Genomic DNA, 26,918 nt, shown 5'->3' with positions numbered 1-26,918 from the left:
TCCTCAAACAGTATTATTTCAACTTCTGCCCGTGCTGTCAGTACTTTAAAATACCTTCAGAAGATTTAAGTGAGAAGTCATGGTATATGAATAGGATGCTACTGAAGTAACTTCAGCTCTTCTGTCAAGATTGGGTGGGATTCAGTAGAATTCCAAACCCCCATCGGATGTGACGAGAGCAGAACTTTCAATAGAAATTCAGTAACAGTCTAGTGATTTAGTAGTTATAAAAGTAGGTGCCTGTAGACAGATTTTAAACTAGTTTTCCATATCACCACAGGATTTCTGCAGCCTTAAAACTTCTAGAAAAATTTAGAAAACCCTGTATGCTGTGTATGTTAAACAAGTGCCAAAGATGCACATTTTTCTACCTTACCTGTAAAGCCACTCTGTCTTTTAACTGTGTTCTGATTGTTACTGGGGTTTTTTTTATCTTTTCTGATAAATGTGATATTGTTAGTGACACATGAATGAATATTTCTTATATTATCTCAGAAGTTAGAAAATGCTTATCTCCAGGACAGTTCTGTAAGTGTGGTTCATGCTGATCGGTTACTTAAAGGCTTTTTGTTTTCTTCTTTTCCTCCCACTGAGATCCACTTTTTAATTTTATCTGTTGCTTTTAAGCTGCATTTTCTAGCTGCAGTGGAATGAAAAGATGTGACCTGTACTTCTCTTGTAAGTCAAGTGGTAGAGCTGTGCTCCAAATGGCTCAGCTCACTGTCTTTTCTCCTGCTAACATTGTGAGTTAAGCTTTCCCAGGCAGACTTGTTTAAATCTGCTTCTTGGACCCAAATATCTGCTCACAATTGTTGCTAGTCTTGAAGTACAGGCACCTGTTGAAAATTATTGCAATTTCAGAACTGCTGGCACCGTTCACTCCTGATCAGATGACAACTCATGTTTAGTTAACAAAATCAAGTATAAGTTTTCTTAAGCTCACAGTCCGTAGTCATAAAAGTGTACCATAGCTTAGGGTCAGTCTTTCCCTCTGTGTTTCTGATCATTATTTGCTTTCTTCTTTTGCTTCCCCTTTCCCCCCAGTTAATTATAAACTTCTTTCATGACTCTCAACTTTCCGGATCTGTCAGAACTGAGGTTCTTGCTCTCTCTGGACTATCCCAAGCCAGGTTCAATTTTCACCTGAACCATCTCCCCCACCAGCCAACAGGGGTTGGGATATGAGGGAGGCAGTACGTGGACCTCCTTTGAGCCTGAAGAAAGCTGTGACCCCTCCACTCGTGCCAGCTGCCACCTTTGTGTCAAGACAGTCTGGTTTGCAGAAGGATAGAAGTGTGCGGAGCATGGCTTCCTAGCCAGACACCATTGTTCTGCAACTCTTTGGATCAAACCCAGCAAGTCTGTATGACTTTGGAGGAATGACTAATAATTTATTTGGGACTTCCAAGTAGTCATACAGTAGAGAATTTGATTTGCCTGTCAATTGCCCGAATTCATTATGTTGTGGAAAAAAATGTGAAAATTCTTTTCTCTAAGTTTTCTGTCTGTTTAAGGTGAATGAGTTTGAGATTTCTCTCCAGCTCCATTATATAAACCAGAACTTTTTTGCTTGGTTTTGAGTGGAGCCATTTCAAATTAAAGCATAATTAATTTTGAATTTAGAGTTGTTTTCTTTCAAAAATGAGGGTGTGGAGTGGGAATTTAGAAGAATACTTTAGTATTGACTTCTGCTGTTTGGAAAAATGCTAATATGTACATTTGAAGTGTTGGTATTTGATAGCTGTGAAATTTTTCTGTGATTTCTTCCTAAATTGTTATATACAATGTATGATAGTAATGTACTCTATTAAATCTGATTCTTTCCATTGTCCTCTTACTCTGAGGTGCTGCTACTTGTTGAGAACTGGGAAGATGCCTTAAGGTGAACGGAGAATTGGGCTCCCTATGTGCAGAATTGTAGCTTTGCTTAGAGACTTAAGTTAATGTTTTAAAAAAAAATGTTGTAAGATTAATCTAGATGTGTGGTTACAAAGATTTTTTTTTTTATAATGATTGGAAGAAGTGTGTGTAGATTAAAACTAGAATAATGGATAAATTATCCCTTTTCAAATATTTAACTGTAATTATGTTAGATTTATAGATAGGAGAATGTTTCTTTCTACTTGTTCTCTCTCTGGAGTCTATATTGGTTCTGGAGTTCTTTGTCTCTTTTTGGTGGTCTGGTTTTTTTGAGTCATTAATTTGATGGATGTCAAAGCCTTGTCTGTTTAAAGTGTAATAACATCTCCATTTGAGAACATATAGGGATGTTATCATCTGGAAATGACGGAAGACAGATTAGTGTTCTTTAAAGCACTTTTATTCCAAATAATGATGACTTTTGTTCTAAATGGTACTTTCAGAATGCGGTTAGATCAGTGGCTGCAATCGTCATAGCAAATCAGTTCCCTCCAAAAGATGATGATTGCTGTAAATCAGACCTGCTTAAGTCATCATATCAAATAGATGGGGCTGCAGTCCCTGGCCCAGTGTAAGGAATTAAGTTCATAGAATCATAGAATCATTTAGGTTGGAAAAGACCTTCAAGATCATCGAGTCCAACCATTAACCATGCCCCCTAAACCATGCCCTGGAGTACCCTGTCCACTCGCTTTTTGAATACCTCCAGGGATGGTGACTCAACCACTTCCCTGGGCAGCCCATTCCAATGTCTGACAACCCTCTCAGTAAAAAAATTTTTCCTAATATCTAACCTAAATCTCCCCTGCCACAACTTGAGGCCATTTCCTCTTGTCCTATCTCCAGACACCTGACAGAAGAGACCAGCACCCACCTCACTACAACCCCCTTTCAGGTAGTTGTAGAGAGCGATAAGGTCTCCCCTCAGCCTCCTCTTCTCCAGACTGAACAATCCCAGATCCCTCAGCCGCTCCTCATAAGACTTGTGCTCCAGGCCCCTCACCAGCTTGGTTGCCCTTCTCTGGACACGCTCCAGGACCTCAATGTCTTTCCCCAGTGAAGCCTTAATTTGTTTTAGGCCCAAGAACAGAAGGTGTGTACTTGAGGAGACTAGCAGGAGTTGTAGAAGTGTGGTTGACTTACTAATTGTGACTCAGTAGTAACTTATTTTTACCACATCAGGTAGCTGCGGATTTGATGAGTAGAATTTAATGTCTACTGATTAAATTAAAATTTTTGTTAGGATAATATCCTGTGATTTTTCTTTTTACTTCGTTTTCTTTTCTGTAATGCTAGGTGTGCATTTGCATTACAGATTAAGTAGTGGAGAAAGTGCAGTAAAAGTTTATTTGAGTGAGGATGCATTTGAGCCTCTTAAAGTTCTAGGTATGGAGATTTACAATTGAGATGTAGTTTAGTTTTAGATTGCTGTGGTTGTCTTACCTGCTCTGTCTCTGCCTTTCCTGTAGAGAATGTAACAAAAGGGCTAGGTTTTCTTTGTTTAAATAAAAATCCTGTCCTGTTTTAGAAACAAACTTTTGTATGAAAATTGTACCATATTTTTTTCAGTAGGCTATAACTTGGCTTTCTCATGCTTTGATGTCAGTGTTTTCTGTTTTCAGATTGTGACCCTGAATACAGTAAAAATGTACTGATAATAGTCCTTTCAGAGAATGTTTTTATTTGTTTTGGTTATGAGAATTTTTTTCATCATTCCAGAAAGAAAGCACCTCTATTAATCTCTGTCATTTCACCTATTCCTGTAATTCTGTAATTTATATTTTCCAGTGTCTTTGGATAGAATCCTGGTGAGTTCTCATGAGATTTTTGCATGAGGTTATGATATTTAGGTCTTTTTAAAATCAGCTTTCAGAATTAGCATTTTACTGAGTTACTTGTATCTGCCAGTATTAAGTAGGCCATAAGTATTCTATTCTGCTTTTTAAAACAATAACAAATTTTGTCCCTTTAAATGGAAGTGAGAACAGCATTACATAATTGCTGTTGTTTTTAGCTGGAGTGCACCACAAATAAAATCCTAGCTTTTCTGTGGCCATTGAAAGTGTAGAGGAAAATGTAACGACCTTGATGATTTCTGACAAACAAACGAGGGTTACTTATAGTAAGCCAGCATTGTTGAATTAGAAGCTATATTCCAAGCCTACTTGTAAGTCTTCACAAATCCTATCACAATGGAAGCCATGGAGTAACAAAAATATTGTGAAACAAATGCCTCCTGGGTGGCTAATTATTGGCATTCTTTCCTTTTTACTCAAAGGGAAGCTCTGTATCTTCCCTGTAAAATGCTGTCTGACTCGAGAGCAAGAATGCTTTGGGGTGGGGAGCTGAAATGTCTTCAGTGGTTTATTTGTGAGGGATTTCTTATTTATGCTTTTATTTTATTGGAAAAAAAATAGTTCTTAAAAGGAACTGCATTAATTCCTTACTGTCACAAAAGACTGTTAATACCTTGGCTTTCTCTATTAAAATATCATGTAAACAATTATTGCATTATTTGTGCTGGTTCATGGATGTTGTTCCAGTTTGAAATAAATGTTGAATTCAGAAGAACAGTTAATACACAATCTTAACGTAACATATTTTGTTTAGATGAACTAATGGAGTGAGGGCTTTTCAATTTATTATACTTTCTTTTTAAGTGAATGCCAAAGCTTTTCTGCTGATTTGAAGTAAGAACTTACAATCATATTACTGTTTATCATGTACTGTAGAGGTTGCAATTATTTCCTTTCTGTGAGCATTCCTATATCAGCTTGATTATTAAAAGCTTTAGATGCCATAATGTTAATTAGAAAATGACAATGATGTAATTGCATTCTCATCTTCATGGAAAAGTGGCAGTTCTCAGAGAAGAAAAGAATAAAAGGCCAATATATGCTTTCCTATGTCTGCCTGGAGGTGGTTCATGTTATAGAAGCTTTCTGATGAGCATGAAAATTAGAGCCTCAAAGTTGAGACAAATTTAGAAACATTATAGAAAGCAAACTCTTTCTAGGAGGTCTAAATTTGAGGAAAGAAAAATAAGTTTCCCCAAATCATGCTTTTATATTGGCCATGCAAGTCACTAAAGCCTTTCTCACTTAGTTATTTTTAATTTAATAGGCCACCACTCATGTTCCAGTAACTTCAGTCCTTTACAGAATCTGGGGAAAGATTGCTGTAAATGTGAACAATAACCATCTCTGGTGATACCTTGATGGCCTGACTTTCTATTTTTGGTTTTCTTCAGTTGTGTTGTGCTTCCTAGGAGATTAGAAATTCATTATTGTGCATCTGTTCTTCCTTCTTTGTGAAAGCTGTCAGTCCAATATTTTGATTAGGGTTATGATTTGGGGGAAGAGAGGATTTGTTCTCTTCTGACCATGCTGCAAACAGGTTTTGTTACAGCATTTTCCTGTCATGATTTTCCAACCCCCCCGGAGAACTGAAGCAAAAAAGACAGAGATCCAGCATCTCTGACATTAGAGACGTGAAGTTTGTCTGTGTTTCACATAGCTTTGGTACGTATTCTCAGCTTTCAGGGAGCTTTTCATTGTGTTACTTTTCTTAGTCCTAAGGTGAAGGGTAGAAGAGGTTTTTTTACTGCATGGTAACAAGTGTTTTTCTTGTTCCATGAATGTGCAATACTTGTCCTAAATCTGTTTTAAACAAAAAAAGAAAACCCTCATGTGTTTCATAAGAAAAGCTTAGTGACACTAGTCTGATCACATCACTGGCTTGTTCAAAATTGCACCAAGGGAAGAGAATTTAGTTGTAGCTTCAGAGTGAAATAGGTCGCCTCATCAGCAGAAAGCTCTCATAGGGCAGTAAAAACATATGGCAGACAGCTATGAAAAATCTTAGAATTTCTCACTTCCATATTCTTGGCATTAATGAAGAAACAGGTTTATAATTTAGAAGTAATTCAGTAGTTTAATCATGGAATATATAAGTAAAAAAAACCACCTCTCGTTAATTCAAACAGTGGCTTACCATATTTATTTAAAAATCCACAATTAATTTACCATGTGTTCATTTTTAAGACTATAAGAATTTTTTTCTCCCTTCCCTTAATAGTGTGTATCTATGTATGTATGTGTGTATATATTAAAATAAAAGCATCACTGCTTGTCCAAATGTGTATGTTGTAGCTAAGGCTGGTGCTTAGTAGTTTCAGACTACTACTTCAAAATCAGTCAGGCTTGTAATTTTTTTTATACATTAATAAAAATGAAATAGATTCTCTGATCTGTAATCAGGATAAATCCACTGACTTCATCTGAGTTTTCCGATTTATACTAGCTTCACCTGGTTTACTAAAGAGAAAAATTGAGCAGAGACTAGATAGCAAAAAGTGGGAGAAGGAAGGTGGGGGAAAATGAAAATGTCCTACAGTCACTTTAAAGGTCAAATATAAAAAAGCAGAAAGTTGAGTCGGGAAATCACGCTCCCTGACCTAACCTTGGAATGCAGAATATGGGGAAAATGCAAAAATGGCCTAGGAATTTCTCTGGGCTATGTCATTTAGAGAGACCAATCTGTGTGTATACAGAGCGCATAATTTTTGTATTTAATTTTCAAATGTGGTAAAAACTCGGCTAAGAAAGCAGGCTAAAAGAATTTTTGAAAAAGATCTTCAAATTATGCTTAATGCCTGTTTGCTTAAGTTCTGGTTAAACTAACTGAGCATAAATATGTCTGTAAAGCTGAGCACAGATTTAAGTGTTTTGTCAAATGGAAAGAGACTTAAACTAAGTTTTGCATGTGTTTGAATGTTCTGATCTGCCATGATCTACTGTGTACTCTTACCCGTATTCCTAAAACCACGGTCTGTTAGGTTAGGGATGTAGGGTCAAAGATGTTTGGCTTTAATGTCTTATGTTCTCTTCACAATCTGTAGCAGTAGGCTGCCTTTGTAGTATTAAAAAGCAGAAATGGAAACCTGGCGAAGTGTGTGGTATTCCTATAAACTGCTGCCCTCAACACTTCTCAACTAAATTATCATCATCAAACATCAGTATTTACAGAGCTAAGTGCAAAATAAGTTATCGAGTGAAAACAGAAGAATTTAATATCCATTTTCAGCCTCTGATATTTAAATCCTTCTCTAAAAAAAAATTTAGGGAGCTGTAAATGCACAGAAGAATTAAAGTTGTTGGTGAAGCTTGACGTGGGCAAACAGTCCTGCTGAATGGCTTGGAGAAATGGGCTGAAGGGTTGGCATGGAGTTGGGAGCATATTCACAAAGAGCTTGAAACACTGTAATAATTTGAAGTTCAGGAGAATCATACTATTCCTTCAAATATTAAACTGATAAAATGATACCCTATATTGAATGTTTCCCCTCTCTCTTTATCTGTATATGTGTGTATATATACATATGTAAGATGCAGTACATACGTAGTAGTGTGTGTGTGTATACATACACATGCATATATGAAAATCCCAAACTGGATATGTGGGTTATTTCTTCCGATAATTAAAATTCACCGTTCTGAGTCCATTTCATTCCCCCCCCCCCACTGTATTTTCATGGTTCAGTATCACCAAATGAAATGTATCTAGTCTAAGAAAGGGCAAGTATTGAAACCAATGATGATTGCTTTGCAAAAGTAACATAACTGTCAAAAGTATTAATAATTTATGGAGAATATCAGTTAGTTATTTACCTACATAGGAGCTTTGGAAGTAAGAAATGGTGGTTATTCTGAAGAAGCACATCTCTCTATTTTTAATGGTAGCATTTTCCAGACTCAGTAGGAGCAAAAGCTCAGTTAGGGGCAAGACATTTAGAATATTTTGGTAGAAGTAACTGATTCAGGTGGATACATACTGTGAAATGTGGTAATTTCACTGCCTCCCGGTCCTGTTTGTAGCTGCTGTTGATCATTAAAAATTATTACAAATTTCACAGCTGCTGTTGGTGAGTTAACTAAGGCAATAGCCTATGTTAAGCTGTAATTGGAGTCTCCCTGTCATCTTCACTTGCAACATTTTGAATTCTGTTAAACATTATTAAACTTGTGACACCCTGTGGCAGTGGTGAGACATTGCATATTATGTATTGCTGCAAAAGATGTATTTTGGACACCCTTTTGGGGTAGAGCCTTCACTTTTCAAAACTTGAGTGACTGCACACTACTTTTGGTCTCCCAAAACAGACACTCCCCTCAGAGGCAAGAGTGAAAGTCATGCTTATTTTCAGCATCTTGCGTTTTAAAAATAAACTTATTTGCTGGACCAAGCAGACACGCTGTGTTTCGCCTGTCTTATTTTGAAACTGCCTCTTTGTCACTGATGTTTCTGAAGCAGCCTTCTGTCTGTGTACACAGCAGCAGTCCAAGAAACAGTGAGGGCAAGCAAATATTTCTGAACGGCATGGTCTTCGCTGAACTTTCTGTCTTTGTTTTGTCATAAACCCTTGAAATTTTGTAAAGCAGCTGTTAGCAATAGTTGTTGTATTATCAACTAAGCAAGTAAGGCAGCTAAGACAGGCAGTGCTGTATGGACTTTTGAATCATACTTCCAGTGCTCTTTGGGGATTCGTTACAAACACTTACGTCGTGTGTTGGCAAACACTAGAGGATGGGTCTATGTGGACAACTCCTACCACATCTTGAAATATTCACCATGATGTTTGCAACTCTCCCCTATAAAGAAGTGTTTCCCCAGAAAACTATCTTTTGCTGAAGGAAGTTAGTTTGTGAAAGCATTGTATCCTCATCTGCTGATAACTATTTACTGGTGATTTAATGATTTTGCTTTATATCACACCCAACAGAAATGGGAATGGGATGCACTTTTAGTGCCTCCAGGGTTAAACCCTGGTGTTCTGATACAACGTGGTAAAATACTTGACATTTTTTACCAATGAATACTTAGCTTGGACAGAGGACAGATAAATTGCAAAACTTTATTTATGTATCTACATGCACACAGATACATATATATACATATATGCGTGCTTTGAGGAGCTGGAGCAACAGTTGTGCCTCAGCACTTGTATGGGGCAACATAAAAGTTAATGGGCTTCTGAAGTCGCAGACGCTTGCAGTTTCCAGGTAGCTCCAGTGGCTTTGCTGATAGATAAGGTTACTCGACCTTTTTCTTTACAAGCCTGTTTCCAGTTGTTCACAGGTGTCAAAACGTAACTGCTTACTCTGAAATTCTCTGTGCCAGGAGTCAGCCTTAGGCTGAATTTTTCTGAAACTGTTCAGTGAAAGTGAAATGGAAGGTACATGCACTTTCAGGGAAGTGTCTTAGGTGCAGGAGACAGGAATGGGGCAGACTCAGATCAGGAGATGGAAGGATAAAACCAGCTGCTGAGGTGGTAGCTCCAGGATTGGTAAAGGGATTAGCAAAGGGGAAACTGAACGGCTGAGGGACTGGGCAGTGGGGATGGGGCAGTAACTGGGGCAGGACAGTCTCTGCCAAGTCCGCATTCTGGGAAGTCTAGTCTTGGTACGTTCCTTTGCTGTCTGTAAATATGAGGCATGGGGTTTTATTCCCCTCAGTCAATCAAGATAAGATCCTGTTGAATCTGCCAATTACTCCCTCAGCTCAAATGGTGGAGGCATATGCTGTGGTGAGAAGTAAGTGTAGATATAGAGTAAAGATGGTTCTATATAACAGAACTTGGGGGGAGTGGGAAGTGTATTTCAGAGTGCTGAAACGATTGAAAGAACTTTTAGAGTCATATCACTACATTATATGCATAAGAAGGAAGGCTAAGTTATGACTGAACTAGTAGTTATAATTAGGGCAGGTTTCTGAGTCCTTGCTTTTGTGGCTTTAATGTTCAACAAAGTGGACTGTTTGAAAATAGTGCCACTGGAAGGATAAAAACCAGTTACACTATAACATGTTGTGAGTAGAAACGTGAAGTAGTCCAGATACTAGAAATTGAGGGCAAAGCTTGAATTAATTGTGGCGGGTTTCTTTTAAAAAAAAAAAAAAAAACAAAGTGCTGAAGAGTTGAGATGACACTAAACAAAACGTTCAGTACAACTCATGATCTTAGCTGTCATTTTCCTCGAGGGAAGTTGGGCAGCCCTGAATGTTAAAGGATAAAGTCCTCTCTAAAGTGTATCTATGTAGAAAGAAAAAAAGAAGTAACAAAGGTAGTTGCATTACATGGAACATGGATCTAGAGGATGACTCCTTGTTTGAAAATTTGAACAATGAGATTGATAACAACAGTGCAAAGAACGAAGTAGGGAGTAGAATTCATGTAAAAAGAGAAGGAGCTGGGGCTGAGTCATTTCACCTGTAAAAAGATGGGTAGGCATCCAAGAGTGTCAGAGATTGGGACCAAGCTGTGGATTGAATTAGTCAAGGTTGGTGAGAGAAAGGTAATTTATGCATCATCAGCATACTGTGATATTGGAAGACAAAACAGACAAGAGTAGCTCAAGCATTTAACTAAAAAAGAGTGGAGGGACATGGTAGTTCGATAGGGCCAGAGGAGAAGTGTCCACCTTGCCTCTAGCAGACAGACCTCACCAAGTGGGCTGCAGGCAGTAGCCTGCTCACTGATGATGACTAACATTGCAGATAGTACTGAGCAAGGCATCTCAAACTCTGAGATTTGTCCAAGCTCTCCAACTTGACCTTTGCTTACAGAACAGCCACTATATACGTAGCTTTTTATCGCTTTGTACCTTGTCCACCTATGCTGCTTTGTCAAAAATGTTAATACATCATTGTCATGAAAATAATTGTGTGGTAAAAACAGTGTTTAGGAACAAAGGCCACTTCGCATTAAGATAATAATTGAGAATAGCTTTTAGTTGGTTGTGTATCTTTGCTGCCTTTTGGGATATGATTTGTACCTCCAAAGAGTAACCAGTCTATTAAAACCCACATTTTTCTTCCAAGAATACTTTGTTATGATAATTACATTCTGTTTCTAGATTTGGCAGCTTAATGCTTATTATTGAAGCGTCACACTACAAACCTGTATTTTCCATGTGTTAGTACGCTGGTTTAGACAAAAGACAATTTCAGGCTATGATCACATCCTTGCATAAGAGAATCTAAATGTTCAGATCAAATGAGAAGATAGACTCCGGTTGATAAATACTATACTTACAAATCCTTTGTTCTGTCATTAGCTGTGTTTGGTCCCTACTCTTTCATTTGGTCCTTCCAGTTAAAGACCTATGACCAACTCCGTTAGGTTGTTGATTCTCCTTGTTCCTAAGGCAAAAGTTGTAGGTTAGGCCTGCTATACTAAAAGAAGACTTTTGGGAGCCTCATTTGTTGCTTTTTCATCCTGATTGTAGATGGATTTAATTGTCTTTAGGATTACTTTCATCTCGTGAGCAGAGGAACATATTCTGTGCCAGGGATATACAGATTCTTCATTACGGTGATGTTTTCATCTTACACGTTTAACACAATTGACAATCAGTTTTTCTGTTGGCAAGTACAGAAAGATGAGAGGATTTTACCATTTTTCTTCCAAAATATCACTTTTCCTATGATAGTAGGTACTTACAGGTGCATTAGCTGATGGTGTAGCTATGTTTTGTCCACTTTCTCATGTGACATCTTGATCAAACAAGGCGTTCCTCAGATCTGATGAAAACAAAGGATGACTGAAGAGCAGTTGCTCTGAATGTAACTTTAAAATGTCAGTTAGACAAATTAAAATAAAAGGGTGGTTGGTACCTGCAGGGCAGAGGGACATGTTGACAAAGCGTTACTGGCCAGCTTTGAATAGAGAAGCAAGCAGTGAGTTATGCCTATGGTTAACACAACCGTAGGTGTGTGGAGGTCTGTAAGTTGGAAGACCAGAGTTGATATCAACATTGTTCTATTTAGTATATAGTAAAATTATAAATTATAGTTTGCAAGCTCACTTTCTGGAAATATTTTGTCTTATTTGAAGGTCAAGACTGAAAGGTTAGGGATGGAGGGGTTCTGGTTTGGGTTTTTTTGTTTTGAGAAATGGTCTGCTGGCAGCTGGCTGTTTGTGTTTTCATTTGTGTGAGTTCATGCTGCTGTGCATTGGTTAGTAGTTTTATTTTATGGTCTCCATGAAATCATTTTTTGCATCTGGTATGTACTCATAGAGGAAATGCAAACTGTGAATCTGTATTGGGAGGCATTTATAGTGTTTATTGTGGAGACAGCGACAAGGATGGTTAATCCTTGCAAGATCTTGTTCTGTTCCACAAACCACTGGAGATTTGCTACCAATAATGAGTTAGGTAAAAGATGAAGAAGTCATAAGAATGGGGTTTGGAAAACATACCTTCGATTATACACCCTTTTCCAAGTATGTATTGGTTGTTCTCTGATGCTTTTTGCCCTGTATGGTTTCCAGCATGGGGCGGTTTGACAGATAGGGACACGTTTGCAGGAAGGACGTGAGGCAGAAATCTTCTACTGCAGGAGGTTACTATGCAATATCTGTGTCCTGTTCAAAGACAAGATCTTTTCCTGCTGGGAGTATTTTGTTGGGCAAAGCTTATTCTTAGGCTGGTTAGGGAGTAATGAGTGGCTCTACTCAGAGCCGAAGTGATTAAGTTGCTGGTTTTATGTAGACAGGTGTGTTGGGCTGTGGGCTCTTTGCTTGTGGTAGCAAGGTGGTGTATTTTGCATGTCTGTTGTGGTGCCTAGGAAGCTGACCTTAGAGCAGGACTGTATCAGAGGGTGATTTGGTGAAGGGAGGAGGTTGATGTGTTTGCAGTAGAAATCAATGAGGAAGTTTGTGGTTTTGATTTAGATGATGGAGAAAGTAATTTTGTGTGTTCTGGTTATAGAGTAATTTTGTTAGTGCAGTTACCTAGAAAGTCATTCTTGAGGTGGTCCATCAAGAAACGGCATATTGCAGGTTTGTTCTGGGGTCCGTGGTTTGAAGAAAAAGTTGTTAATCTTTGATTGGACTACTGATTTCTGTGCCTTAGGGTGTGTGAAAAATGGCTTTTGCAGATGTTATAACAGAAGAGGATGACTGCTTGGCGGTCTTAGGTGACTCCCACCCATGAGTTGCGCTCATGTACTAGTGCAGTGGAAACCATAAAGTAACTCTGATTTTCTGAGCTCTGCTGGAGATAAGCTGTGTAGTGATTCATTTTATTAAAGTCTGAAATTACAAAGAAAAATTATGAATAAGCTGCAAAGTATTTCCCATCGGTTGCACACTCTAGTCTTGTTTGAAATATCTTTAGCATAATTCCTTTCTTGCTAACTCTGAAGATCTACCTTTTGTTTCCTGTCTATTCACGGAAGGTTAGGTTAAGTTGCAAGGCTTGTCTTACTTCTAGGATTGCTTTCCAATTAATCAGTATTGAACAAGATTATGGCACTGATCTGCTATTGTATAGTTTCAGGCATGAAGTACCCTCTAATAAAGATTTAAATAGTGATAACTATGAAGCTCAGAACAGGTGAACATTGTTAACTGATATTTTAGTTTTTTCAGCTATCAAATTGGATTTGTGCTTATGGCTTTAGATTAAGTACTGATTTTTTTTTTTAATTACTTTGTAAATACCTGTTAGAGTTGAGCTTTTCTGAAGCCTTTTGTGAGTGTCTAAAGATTAATAATCACAGAAATTTTTAAAATAGCTAACTGGCTTATTTCTAGCATGCTTTCTTTTGCAGATGGCTTTTGAAAGCACTCTATTTAAAACCCTAGCATGGATTTAGAATGGCTTTGAAATAGTTTTCAAGGTGGCAGAATGGAAAGAGTGTGACATGACTACTTAATCTCTAGCTGGGGCCAAGGGTTCTTTTTACATAATCCCATCATTCTTACAATATGTTAATGCAATGGACGGAGTAACAGGCCAATGGTTGCAAAAAAAAATTAACAATACACCAATCCCCCATAATTTGGGACTGTAGTATACAAGAAGTTGTTTTTGAGGAGCCTTGTTATTGGTGAATTTAAATGCATTTGTCCTTTTTAATTATTATTATTATTATTTCCTTTTTTTTGTTACAGAATACAATTAGGCTAACATTGTCTTAAAGGTGAAATATACATAGCATTCATGTTCCTTCCACTAATTTTTACAACCTGGTAGCATAAACTGAACCATCAACAGGCTGTAAAATCATAATATTCTTTAAATAGTGTGCTGCATCTGCTATTCCATCATAAACAAAACAAAAGACTTATTTTCTAATGTAATTGTGACTATAAGCTGAAATGTAAAATATTAAATTTTGCAGATTTGTACATTAGCATTCCCTTTAGTGGTGTTTCATAAATGTTTGATTTGGTACAAAAGTCTACACTGCAGTTTTCACCATATCTCAGTCCTGACTAACTTTTATTAATTTTTGTTTTGCCAGATCATTCTGTAAATCTAAGTCAAGATCAGTATGTTGAAAATTGTCTAAAGAAAAGAAATCCACCTGAACCTTAAAAATCAATTCTACAAAGGTGATTGCGTTTTTTCTTTTCCTTTAAAGATCAAACTTCCTGTAATAATTCCCATATAATCCCTGTGTAGTTAAACAGCACAGTAGTCATAACATGCTTGAAATGTATGCAAGGCATCAGCCCAAAAGTTTAACTCTTAATAACAGAAGGATCAAAGGATTTCACTGACACAATTTTTTTTTTTTAAATAAAACATGATACAGACATAAATGTTAGTCTGAGTAAAAGGCTTTTATAGCATGCGTTTTGGATATTTTATATAGTAGATTAAAACCAGTTGTCCTTGTCTCAGCCACGGAAAGAAATCTCACACACCTTCATCATCCTAAAACAAATGTTGTTGTTTCAGTTTGTTCACCAGTTGATGGGTCTGTGCTGGAGAATGATGCTTCTGAGAAAAGGGAGGTGATCTGTGACATGCAGCTTCTTTCCCTCTGCAAAAATAAAGTGTGCATGTTTGAAAATGTGCTTTTGATGTCTTAAAAAAATACTCTTAACGGAGGGATCTTGTATGTTTTTAACTTGCCATGTAACTCAGAATAATTAAGTAAACTTCCTTTGAAAGTAGCTATATTGCTGTAGGGTACTGAAAATAATGGAAACTACAATATCCCATTAGTAATTTGAGTGAATTATAAAGACAGCTCAATGGCTTTTTCCTGTACTGAAATTTGTCTTTAGAGAGCCGGTTGTGTGGGCTTACACAGTTGGCTTCTGGTCTTTAGACGACTCCTGCTAAGATGAAGTAAATCAGAAATCTACTTAAAGAAACTGACTTTAACCAGTGTCCTTTTTTGGTTCATTTTAAGTGAGATGCTACGTTTGTAGGAAGCTTGCATCCACTTCTCACAAGCAGTTGTTCCAAAATGTCAAATTATGAAATAGCTTCTGCTGTGGTTAGGTGTATTTTGTCCTGATTCTTACAGATTTTAAATTTCTAGAAGTGTACCACATCGCTAAAGTAGACACTTTCTTTTTCAAGCTAATTCAGTGTCAAGTTTACACTTTAATATTTAGATTACATACTTCCTATTAAACATTCAGAAAGCCAACTTTCAATATTGAAGGTGGGAACTGATTCATCAGTGCGAAATTCACTTTACTGTTGATGACAAGCAGAATTTTGGTTTTTTCTGTTTTACAAAAGAATACATCGCATATGCAGTCTGATTAATTGCCAGGTTTTGTGGTTTAGTAAGATTTTATTCCATTAGAGCACAGTGTACTATTGGTAGTGTATGAAAAGAGTCCTAACAATTCCCAGGTACAAAATTATTTGCAAGGAAGGGAGGAAAGAAAGTGAATCGCTTGGAGTTCTTTATTTGAAATGATACTATGTTTTTTGATACGTACAAGGAAACACAGTGGTGTCTGTCAGGCACATAAGTCTGATTTTTATTTTTGTTTTAATTTTCCCAGTGTCGTGGTTTAACCCCAGCCAGCAACTAAGCACCATGCAGCTGCTCGCTCACTCCCCCACCACCCAGTGGGATGGGGGAGAGAACAGAAAAAAAGTAAAACTCGTGGGCTGAGATAAAGACAGCTTAATAGAACAGAAATAAAGAAAATACTAATGATAATAATAATAATAATAATCATAAAATGACAATAATAATTATAAAAGAATTGGAATATACAAAACAAGTGATGCACAATGCAATTGCTCACCACTTGCTGACTGATGCCTAGTTAGCTCCTGAGCAGCGATGTCAAATGGTATGGAATACCCCTTTGGCCAGTTTGGGTCAGCTGTCCTGGCTGTGTCCCCTCCCAACTTCTTGTGCCCCTCCAGCCTTCTTGCTGGCTGGGCATGGGAAGCTGAAAAATCATTCCCTTAGTCTAAACACTACTTAGCAACAACTGAAAACATCAGTGTGTTATCAACACTCTTCTCATACTAAATCCAGAACATAACACTGTACCAGCTACCAGAAAGAAAATTAACTCTATCCCAGCCAAAACCAGGACACCAAGCTGGGTCTTCATCTGCCTGTCAATTTTCCTTTCATAGTGTGTTTGCAAAATAGCTATTATTCTTCACTCATACTTAACTTAGCTTCCTATATTCTTCAGGGGCAGGGACACTGGTATGTGTCCATCAGAACGAATGTTTTAGTAATTTTTTTTTGCTTGCAGGAGATAAAAATGTGTTGAGTTCATTCAGGGGAGGTGCTGTACCTGTGCGGTGTGCTGCTGCTCTGGTTCCTTTTCTCCCCTGCCCCTTTTGGTGCGGAGCCCCTCTCCCCCACCTCGGGCCGTTAGCCTCACGCTTCTGCCCATCCTCATTGCCTGCTTCAGCGTAAGACCGTCTCCTGCCTAACTCTGATCAAGGATTTGGAAAGCCTTAAGAAAAGTGTGCAAGAGGAGGGACCTTTTCACTTCTTACACTATCTCTTACTAAGGGGATTAAAGCCTGGCTCAATCAGTCCCTAGGAAGTTTTTCCCCCTTGTTTTATAAACAAAGCATTCTGTCTTAGGATATTACAAGAATAACTTTTTATAGTCCTGTTCACAAATTTATGTGAAACTGCAAATGTCGTGGGACCCTCAGTTATAGATGAGAAAAGCAATTAGTTGCCCAATAGGCTGGGAGGAATGGAATTAATAAAATAGAAAAAATATGTTACAGTGTTTCCGATACGCAGTATTTGCCTGCGTCTTCTGTGAACCGCTGGTAGACTGGGATCGGTTTCCTCTCACAGGACAGGAGAACAATCAAAGTGGGGCCTGCAATGCTTGTAAAATCTGCTGTCCTGCCACAGCTGAAACCGCTGGCAGGAGAAAATTGGGGTGAGCTCTTGCTATTCACCTGCACAGGCAGGTTTCCACATTTCCATGGGGCCTGTGGAGGTGTGCTGCTCAAAATCAAACTCTTGTTTGCAAGAAATGCCTTCTTTACTGTGTCACTATCTGTGAAGTTCAGTCTTACTTGAATTTTAAAAAAATTAATCTTTCAGGCAGGATATTATGCTGGTTTGATAGGGTTTTTTTAAATAATTCAAATTTTAATTAGCCAAACTATACAGTCATTTGGAGAGTAATTCACAGTTAGTGACTGGGCCCTTAGAAGCTGGTAAAACATGCTGGCTTTTTTGTAATGTAACTGTTAGTAATGGAAACTAAATTAATCCAGAAAAATAGATTTTCATTTTCATGTTTCAATATAATATTTAACATATAAGACATATTAAAAGAGATTCTGTGTTCAATATAACAGAGATATATATAAATTTATTTTCTTTTCTTTTGAGTAAAGGGGACTCACTTTAGTATCCCAACAGAGTATGTTCCTGGTTTTCTAGTAGGTCAAAAAAAGGTGCAGCAACTTTTCTATAGTTAACAGAAATTACTTCCCACTTGGAATTACTGGAAGTTTCAGCTCATTCAGGGTAAACGACAGTGAACTGACCTCGGCTGGGTTCAACTTTTCTTCCTCTGAAGGTGGAACGAAGCAATATTTCACAAGGAAGCCACAAAAACTTGAATCATTTTAGCAACATAAACAACATTTCTATACTCAAAAAAGATTTTCCTAAATGATTTTGTGATAAATGAAAGATAAGTGAATTGTTGTACCAAACATTATTTCAGTCTGATGTCATATTGTCAGTCCATCTAGTTATATTTGGAATATCCGTGTAATATGCTTTTCTAGTGCTGATTAAGCTATGCTGTTGTTTAACATGCGCTGTTTTCTTCTTGTCCCACTACTTTTCCAGGGTTTTTATCCCCCCCCCCAAATTTTCTTCTCTCTCTAGCTACTTTTCTACTAATAAATTAAATACTTCACTTTGAACATAGTGGGTACCTGTCTATAAAATTATTATGTTGAATTGGATATAGTCTCACTTTCATGTTAAAAAAATAAAATCATGTAGTAATTTGAGATTCAATTCTTTGCATTTCAACTTGTGTACTTTGCCAATCCAGGAAATAACTATTGAGTTTCTGTTAGTTTGAATGTTTGCAACTAAAACGGGAAATTGAGCCACTTCAACTGTATGTGCTCTATTTAAAAACCCCGGCGATGTGTGCTGAATTCTGGGATTTCAAAATATTACATAGTTAATGTGTTCTGTAACAGGGAAGTTGAGATAAAGCTTTAGAAACTCTGCTTGGAGAAGTCGGATGACAGGGTAGGTCCCTTCATTTCCTAAGCAGGAAGATGGATAGAGAAAAAAATCAGCATAGTGCAGGGTCTGGGCATTGTAAAGGATTGTGCAGATAATGTGTAACATGAAACTGTTCCATTTGTATTCTCAGAGAAATCCAGAGGTAATCAAAATGGCTAACACAATGAGTTTTGTTAAATTTATTAGAAAAAAAGAGTAAGAGCCCTTAAGACTGCTTTGAAGTTTTGCTCGTGCACAGTATAGCATCGTGATAGCCATCAGGTGTAATTGGGACAAAAGGGACTTTGATCTTCTTGTCTTTCCAGAGCCGACCACCTTTTGAGGCAGGATCTCAGCTCTTCTAGCTAACAGAGAAGGGATTAGCTTCAAGTTTATTTCCAGATTGTGATTTCTTATTTCAGACTTTGTGCATTGTAACTGCATTGCCAGTTTCATAACTGAAGACTTAACTCTTTGCTAAAATAAAATTTATGGTTTTGTGCTTTGGATGCACAACATTTTAATAAAGAAACTGCTCTTAGAAAAACTTAATATATGACTGATGATACAGCAGAATCTCTCCAGTATAGAAAAGCTGAATTACCTGTCTGACACATTGTATGTCCACTCTCGCAGTACTATATGCAAGACTCAGAAAAATTGATTTTCATATTCTCAGCACTCATGCTTGGGGTCATATCTATCACAAAGGGTCTACTGTTATCTTTCCTATCACAGAGTGAAATTTCCTTTGTTGCAGTGTATGATAAATGTTTGCTTTCCTTTTTGCTGCATTAAAATATTCAAGTAATGACCTGCCAGTATCTTATATACTCCGCTACATGAAGAGTTCCCAAATTTCATACCAGTGGAAACTCAGATACCAGTGGCCTTAGGAGGAGTTTCTGGCTTTATACTGTTCTGTGGGTGTCTGCAGGAGGGACATGTTACTTCATCCCATTAGCATCCTAGCATTCAAATTCAGGACTACAAACTCATGCACCTGTACTTCCCCTGAATTGTTGATGGGTGGTAGCTGCCAGTGTGAAAAAAGCATCGGCTGTGCACTTCAAAAGGTCCAGCTACCACTTGTGCTGTACATCTGTCAGGTTGGGCCCTTCAGTACTATGTTGAGTTAGTTGAGTTAATTCAGCATTTAAACATTCTACCTTGATGCCAACAAATTCTGAATATATAGCTCACCATTTTCTGTTAAACGTCCCACTCCCTAGCACTGCCATAAATTGTACGTGGATGCAGAGAGGGTTACTGTAGTACATCTCTTTCTGAAAATGTCCCCGATACCATTTCCGCTAAGTGATCTTTTTTCCTTCTTCAGCATGTTTCCTTTACACTAGTCGCTTCTTACTTACATCGTATATTGTGAGGGTTATCTGAGATTTGTTTTCAAGTACTGATACCATTAGAATTTATAAAGTATTGTTTATTCCTCCAGATAAAGTTCTTTGAAATAAAGTTTGAAAGCTATAGTGTCGTGGCTTAATGTGTTCAAATAGTGAAATGTTTATTACATTTTAAGTAGGAATTTGTTGCAAGAGATGTGATATAACACCATCTCTATCTTTTCAGCTGAAGAGTCAAAGCACCTTTTCCATAGATAACGCAGAAACTCCATAGCATTAATTTGTATCTCCTATGACTGTGAAAAAAGTCTCCAAATATAAACATAAGCAATGCTGTGCTTGCCTTTCATTCTTCTAGATTTTCTAAAAGCATAAATCTGCAGGAATGGTTGGTCTCTTTTAATCATTTAAATGAAGTGCTGAAAGCTGAAAATATAAGTGTGGGTGATAACTATGTGGTTGCTGATCAAAGCAACTAGAGAGAGTGCAAGTCCTATAATGACTCAGATGATTTTTTTGTTATAAAGTCCCCAGGAGCCCTAGGCTTAATCATACAAGATAATTGTGCTTTGAACACATGTAAACTCACTCTGTGTTGTCCATTTTTACTTTTTTTTCAGATGCGCCTAGTAGTTCATGAAAAAGATAAGCAAAGGTCTAGACTTCATGATCTTAGAGGTCCTTTCCAATCCTATATATTCCTAATTTTTCTATTTCTCTCCACTGTTAATTTTTTCTTCTTTTTCTTCGTTTGCTAGAAACGCTTCAGAAGGTGGAATGGATATCCCCCGCCGCCCCCTCCCTTACCTAACTGTGCTCCTTGGTTCTTCGTGGAGTTTTTAAGACAGACGTGCTTGCAACGTATTATGCTAAACAAAGAAGGAGTTCCTCTCCAGTTTTTCACTCATTACAAAACATTAATTGGCTACAGAAAGGAATTTGAACACAATGAGCATGTCAAGTCTTAGCTTTGTCCCTTCGGACTTTGGAGGAGGCATGCTTTCTGCACTATGCACAGTCTGTCAGATTTTAAAATTTGAAAATGTGTTGTCATTATCAAAGATGAGCTAAAAAGCAAACAAAATATGCTGTTCACAATAATCATTATGGTGCATCCTAATACATGTTCTCCAATGAAAGCACACTTACGTAGTAAGTATGCTTTGGTGAAGTTGCGTATACTTTTAGAGGCTTGGTAGAGGCCAATGTCCTGCTCAGTGAGGTGTTTCAAAGCCAGTTTTTTGCTTTCAACAGCATCCTATTTAAAGCAGTTGATTCCTTATGACATAAGCTGTAAGTGCATCTATTTTGATAGTGACATAGGTGTAACAGCAGAGTGTTGTCACTGCATTTGCAAATACCATTGGGGTGCTCTCACTCAATAGCTGGACCTGAAAAATCCCTTCAGTCAGTCATACATGAAGCTTGAAATCTGTACAGCTACTTTGTTCATAGTTACAAAATCAGTGTGAAACAGCGGGTGCAACCCAGTGTCCGCAGTTTGCATGGTTTCTACTACAGCTAAGACAGGGCTAAGTCCCGTTGAGCAGTGGTACCACCAGCCTGTCAGTGGGTCTCCGTTCCTGTCATTGCCCAGGTCCCTGGGATGGTAGTACTCAGCAGGGTGCAGTGATTTTGTGTGCAATGGCAGGCTGTAATTGTGTCAGTCCACTGACATCTTCAAGTTTGGAAGGACAATTATCATCTGCGTATTCTGCTGAGATGTGTTTTTACAGTGGTGTAATGGGTCATGTTCACACTTCCAGCTATGCAGTCAAAAATGAAACATTTAGTTATCTAGCACATTGCTTGGAGTTGCAGCTGATGGCCATGATAGAGAGTTGTATTTACTCTGAGTCCCAGAGCAATAGTGTAAAATAATGAAAACGAAGGCAACTTTTTAGTCAGAGACATAGGGTATATTTACGATCAAGCATCTGAAGTACAAAAGGGCAAATGACCTACTATTTCATTTTAAGCAAAATAATTGTAGTGGTCAACATATAATTTTTCATATATTTATTTTAGACTTTTAGAAAATACAGCATGTATATGACCTTAAAAATAATAGTTAAAAAAAAAAACAACCACTTTCAGAAAAATCAAAACTCTGTGTTTTTCTCTGGATAATGAGCGTAGGAGTTAATGCAGGATTTTATGGTGTTTTTTATAACTTTAGGATTAGAAAGGTAAAGGACAACATTAATTCCTGATACAATTCCTCTGTTTTTTTGACCAAAATTATCATAATTGAGTAGTGCTTGCTTTTAGTATGCATCGTCAATTTACACTTCCATAAAGAAAAGCAAAAATAGTTTTTAATGCAGGAGCAGGTTGGAACAGACATTCCCGTTTTCTTCTCTGCCCGCAGATCTACCAACTGCTGTGATTGCTGTGAGCTGGGTATCAGCTGTAGTCTAGTCTTTTTCCTGAGTTATGGCAAGAAAGTGATAGTGCTTGGGATTTTTATTTTCCTCAACAAAGATTTCCTGTCTTTCCCAGGCAGTTGGAGTTCTTCATGTGAGCTGTAGGCTGCTTATGATTATTATTGCCAACTTCCATGCTCTGTCTCATTTCTTACTACACCTGGTTAGGAAGGAGTTAAGTCAGACATAGATTTATCAGAGGAGAAATCAAATTTTAGGTGTCTGAATGCTGTGAGGAGAGAGACACCCAACTTTCTCTACTGAAGCCAGGAGGAGTCTAAGGTAACAGAGTTCTCACTTTTTAGGCTGGAGCTGGGAATTTGTTACGAACATGTAGACAGTGATCTGTGAACAGTGTTCTGGTGGCTTTGAGCTAATGACCTGTCCATCATCCCAGACATACCTTGCGTAACTATTGTTTGACATCCAAAGAGAAATTTAATCTATCTCAGACTCACTCATTTCTCCTTGTTTGCTGTGGCGGCCAGAAATTACTGGCTCTACCTCCTTATACTTCATTTTCTGAGAAATGAATTTATATCTATCTTTTTCTAGTGAGGTTTCTGCCTCAGTATGGCTTTCAACTCCTTTTGGGGAATTCTTGCACTTTTATTTAACACCATAAGTAATTTAAAAAGTGGCACTAATGTAACACTTCAGTTCCCCTGCCAGAGGAAATGGTCTTTGCAGTCTGCAAACTAAGAGGGAGTGAAAAGGAGATATTAACCTGTCAACTTCTCTGTTCATCGGTGTTCTCTATTGTAAAGGGTGGTTGAACTTCTTCTGTTTGGAGATAACTTATACTTAGTGGTTTCTAATAAAACATTGAACTGTTGGCTCATGTTTTCCTGTGTTTAAAAAAAAAATAACCAAAACTTATTGAAATTTAAACAGTGCAGGAGAAAACTGCTTTATCAAATATCAGACAATTGACAAGAATTATATTCAGATGGCTCGGATTCTGTAGCCTTAATGGAGTTCTGGCAGAAGCCAGAAGTAATAATTAAAGTAAAAACCTTAAAGTCATTTATTTTTCAGTCTGTTTAAGCACAGACTGCTATTTCAAATTTCTATAAATAAAAAGCAGAGCGCTTTTAATTTGGGACTTGAAGATTAGTATTCTGCAGCATTTCTGTAGTGTAGGTAGAACTAGCATGTTGTCAAATACTGATGCTCCACTGCATGCAGTTTCAAAGTTAATTCATATCCCACACCATTTTTGTCAGCAAATCAGTACCAGTTTACAACAGGTTTTAGATTTAACTAGTATTTTTTCTTTTAAAATCATTTTCTTGTAATGCCACAGGAATGGCATTGCAGACATATCATTTATGGTTCTTTAAAACATGTCTTTGATAGTCTCAAGTGTAAAACTACAACAGCAATACTGTTATATGAAAGAGGAATTAATGGCAGAGAATGGGGATTGGATGGAAGAAATCATGGAAACCTGCAAGTTCTGTTAAAGCTTTCTCTGTGCTGATAGCACAGAGAGTAACAGGTGCTGTAGCACGGATAAAATGTTCCCTGACTTGATAGCCTGAAGAGTAGCAGGTGCTTCAATGTTGTTCTTTCATGCTGGAAGAAAAGTGTGTTTATATAGTGATGCTAGAGGCTTTCAGCTACTCGGTGAGTGCAATAGACTGCCCATTGAGGTAGAAGGTGGTAGAGCACCATTTAAACGATGAGTTGCAACTCCACAAGCTTTGAAATGGAAGTATTTGTTGCACTAATGCAATGCAAAGTTCTGCATCAAGCTTCCAGAGTTCAAAAATTCATGAGGAAGTAGCAACTTAGGACTTTATTTAAAGGAGGAGCAAATGTATGGAAAGACCAGGCTGTACAAGCGCTAGCAATTGATATGATTTATGTGCCCTCCCCACATATGCACACTGAGTTGGTCAATGTCCTGAGTTGCTGTTGGTGTGAGATGAGCAGAGACTCCTTTAACATTACATCACTAGTATAATTAGGAAGGAAAATTAAATCTTTTAAATATTACTAAAAATTGTCTTACAACACGCAGTGTTGTTATTTTAAATTCAGATAGTTTTCTTGCAACTAGAATCTGGAAACAGCTGTTGGCTGTATGCTTAAATAGGTAGAGTTTGTGAATGTTTGGTGAACCTGGTTCCCACCTCCATCCTCAAAGTTTCACAAAAAGAAGCCATGAATCTCTCACAGATCCCAGACAGAGTATCACTGACTATTCAAGACTGAATATTGAACTTCAGGTAAGTGTGATTTGAAGTGGCAGGTTTACATTTGGGAAAATAAAAGGGGGTTTTTGTGGCAGGTTTTTTTCATGGCAGCTGTATGAAGCTACTCAGAAATGTGGTGTGTTCGAAGTAGTCCCAACAGAGATGGATTATTGGAAAAATGCAAGTGAGGTGGGCAAAGCTGCCTGATAGATTGCAAAACCATATGATAAATTATACTGATGGCATGCATATGGCCCCCATATAAGTAATGTATATTTGTGTGCAGAGGTTTATCCTCCCCACCACCTTTTTTTTTGTAGTAAAATTCAGAGCAGTGAATTAGGAACGATACAGTCAGATATAAAAGGATTTAGAACTGTTTAGGTGACTGGGCCAACAGCTGGCAAACGTGGTTCACTGTGGAAAAATGTAAAATAATTAGTCTGGGAGCAAGAAACCAAAGGAAACACAGTGTGCGCTGCAATGGAACAATCATTCAGCACACTGACTAGGAAAAGGATTTGAAAGTTATTGTGGAAAAATCATTGAAACCATGAGGCTTGTGCACAGCTGCAAGAAAGTAAGTTACTAGGTTGTATCAGAGGGATAAAATACAAAATAAGAGGCGATACGGTTACAGGAGTGTTAGGCTCCATCTGGAATACTGTATATAGTATTGGTCACCGTGCCACACAAGGAAGATATTGTCTGGGAAAGAGTGCAAAAGCTGTAACAAAGATAAATATTTTAAGTGTAAAGATTAGGGAAGATCTAGTAAAACAGATACATATATCCTTTTCTCTGTACAAGATTAAAAATTAGGAGTAATCTTAAAAATGGGGAAATAGAAATGAACAACTTAGAACTGCATAGAAGGAGTGACAAGGATCTGGAATAAATTATTTCAGAAAGTGTTCATATACAGAATATACATAAATTCTATAGATTTCATAAAGAGAACTAAAGGGAATGACAGTGATAAACCTGTGATTGAGTTTTTAAATTTGAAGGCAGGCACGTTAAGCTGTTTTCCCTTCCCTCCCCTCTTAAAGGTTCGTGACTTGGATGACCATAGCTCTCGACTTACTGCAGCTTGTAACTGGGGGCGGGGGGGGGTGGGTACACAGTTTGTATCTATGAATTACGCTTCTGTGTCTGCTAAGACTGTGTTTAAGTACATTGGGGAGCACCCAGATTCTTCATGCTGTGTATTAGGAATAACGTGTTCATTCTGCCTGTGCTTTTCTGTATTCAAAGTCCTGCAACTAGAAGTTAAGACTGACTGTCCAGTGCCTCTGTAATGCCATTTCAGGATAATGATGCACTTATACAGTATGCCACAGGTTTGGAAATGTGTTTTAGAGCATTTGCTGTTTCGTCAACCTTGGTTCTTCCATTAAAAAAATTGCGGGAGAGAAAGCCAAGCATATTAAAGAATATGGCATTCAGAGTTTATGTAAGTGGTAAAATTATAGTTAAGATGAGAAAATATGCTAAAGCAATTAAACTATTTTAAGTAATAAAACTCCCTTTTTTCAGGATTCAGCACTTGGCTGGGTGGGATGCTTAGCACTGCTTCCCCCCCCCCCCCCCCCCCTTAATGCTTAGCTAGCTGTTGCAGGAGCAGTAAGACAGCATGTGAATAATATAAGGGATAACTCCACAGACTTCAGTGCTTTGGAGACAATTGCTCCACAGATTTGAAGTTAGCTATCTGCATCTTTGGATCTAAACCAAATGCAGTGGGTCACTGGATTGGTGTTGAGAAAGCAACTTGTCAAACTTGCTGTAAATTGTTCACTTCTCCTGGGAACCTTTTCCATTTTGATTCCCTGCTTTGAAAATTTTGGAGTTTTTTGGTCCTAGCTGCTTCTCTGTTGTCACACGGCTGTGACAATGAGGACAGTTCTGCTGTAGTCTTTGTCTTCAGTGTGCTGGAGCCATTTCTCTCTCAAGACTTCTGTGGAGGTACACAACAGAGCCCAGAACTCAATATTAACGTTGTGATTCTACTTTTTAGGTAGATACTCACGAGAGTGGGATAGACTACCTCCGAGGCAGGCGCCCAAATTCCATACACATTACATATACATTACCAAGGGAGTGGAGGAGCTCAGAAGGGGAGTTACAAAGCCCGGGAGCTTTGTAGACAGGAAAATGAAACCAGTGTGAATGGCAGTAGTGCTTCTGCTGTTAGCTCTGACTGATAATTTAGTGCAAGTTGGAAGGTAGCTTCTCATTAAAGCAAGTTGCTGAGTGTTGGATAGTATCATACTTCTGTGAAAGGCAGCTGACCCTTTCTTCTCAGCTCCCACTGACTTCCAGACCACCGAAGAGCCTGCCGTACACATACTACTGACATGTAGCACTATGCGTGTGCGTGTTGAAAGAGATCTCGCGGGGTCACAGGGCTGCTTCATCTTGCAACTCTATGCAAGTCCTGCTGTGTGTCAGCAAAAATCTGACCGGGTGCTGCTCTCATTGCTGGGGTGTGA

At 37.9% G+C, this 26,918-nt stretch overlaps 1 protein-coding gene across 5 annotated transcripts in view; it reads left to right on the top strand.

The window, feature by feature from the left end:
• Positions 1-26,918, top strand: part of MICU2 (mitochondrial calcium uptake 2) — a 148,585-nt gene that overhangs the window by 42,027 nt on the left and 79,640 nt on the right. Inside the window, exon 1 of one of the 5 annotated variants that reach the window (XM_052812593.1) lies at positions 24,149-24,456. The exons of 3 other annotated variants lie outside the window; for them this stretch is intronic. In XM_052812593.1, the coding sequence (XP_052668553.1) occupies positions 24,337-24,456 (120 nt within the window). In that variant the 5' untranslated portion in view covers positions 24,149-24,336. Of the gene's footprint in view, positions 1-24,148; positions 24,457-26,918 lie in introns of those variants that run through there. One more of the 5 variants, XM_052812594.1, reaches the window with a different exon arrangement.

Source organism: Harpia harpyja, chromosome 17 (assembly GCF_026419915.1).
Source record: "Harpia harpyja isolate bHarHar1 chromosome 17, bHarHar1 primary haplotype, whole genome shotgun sequence".
Taxonomy (NCBI): domain Eukaryota; kingdom Metazoa; phylum Chordata; class Aves; order Accipitriformes; family Accipitridae; genus Harpia; species Harpia harpyja.
This window is presented reverse-complemented; position numbering and strand designations above follow the sequence as displayed.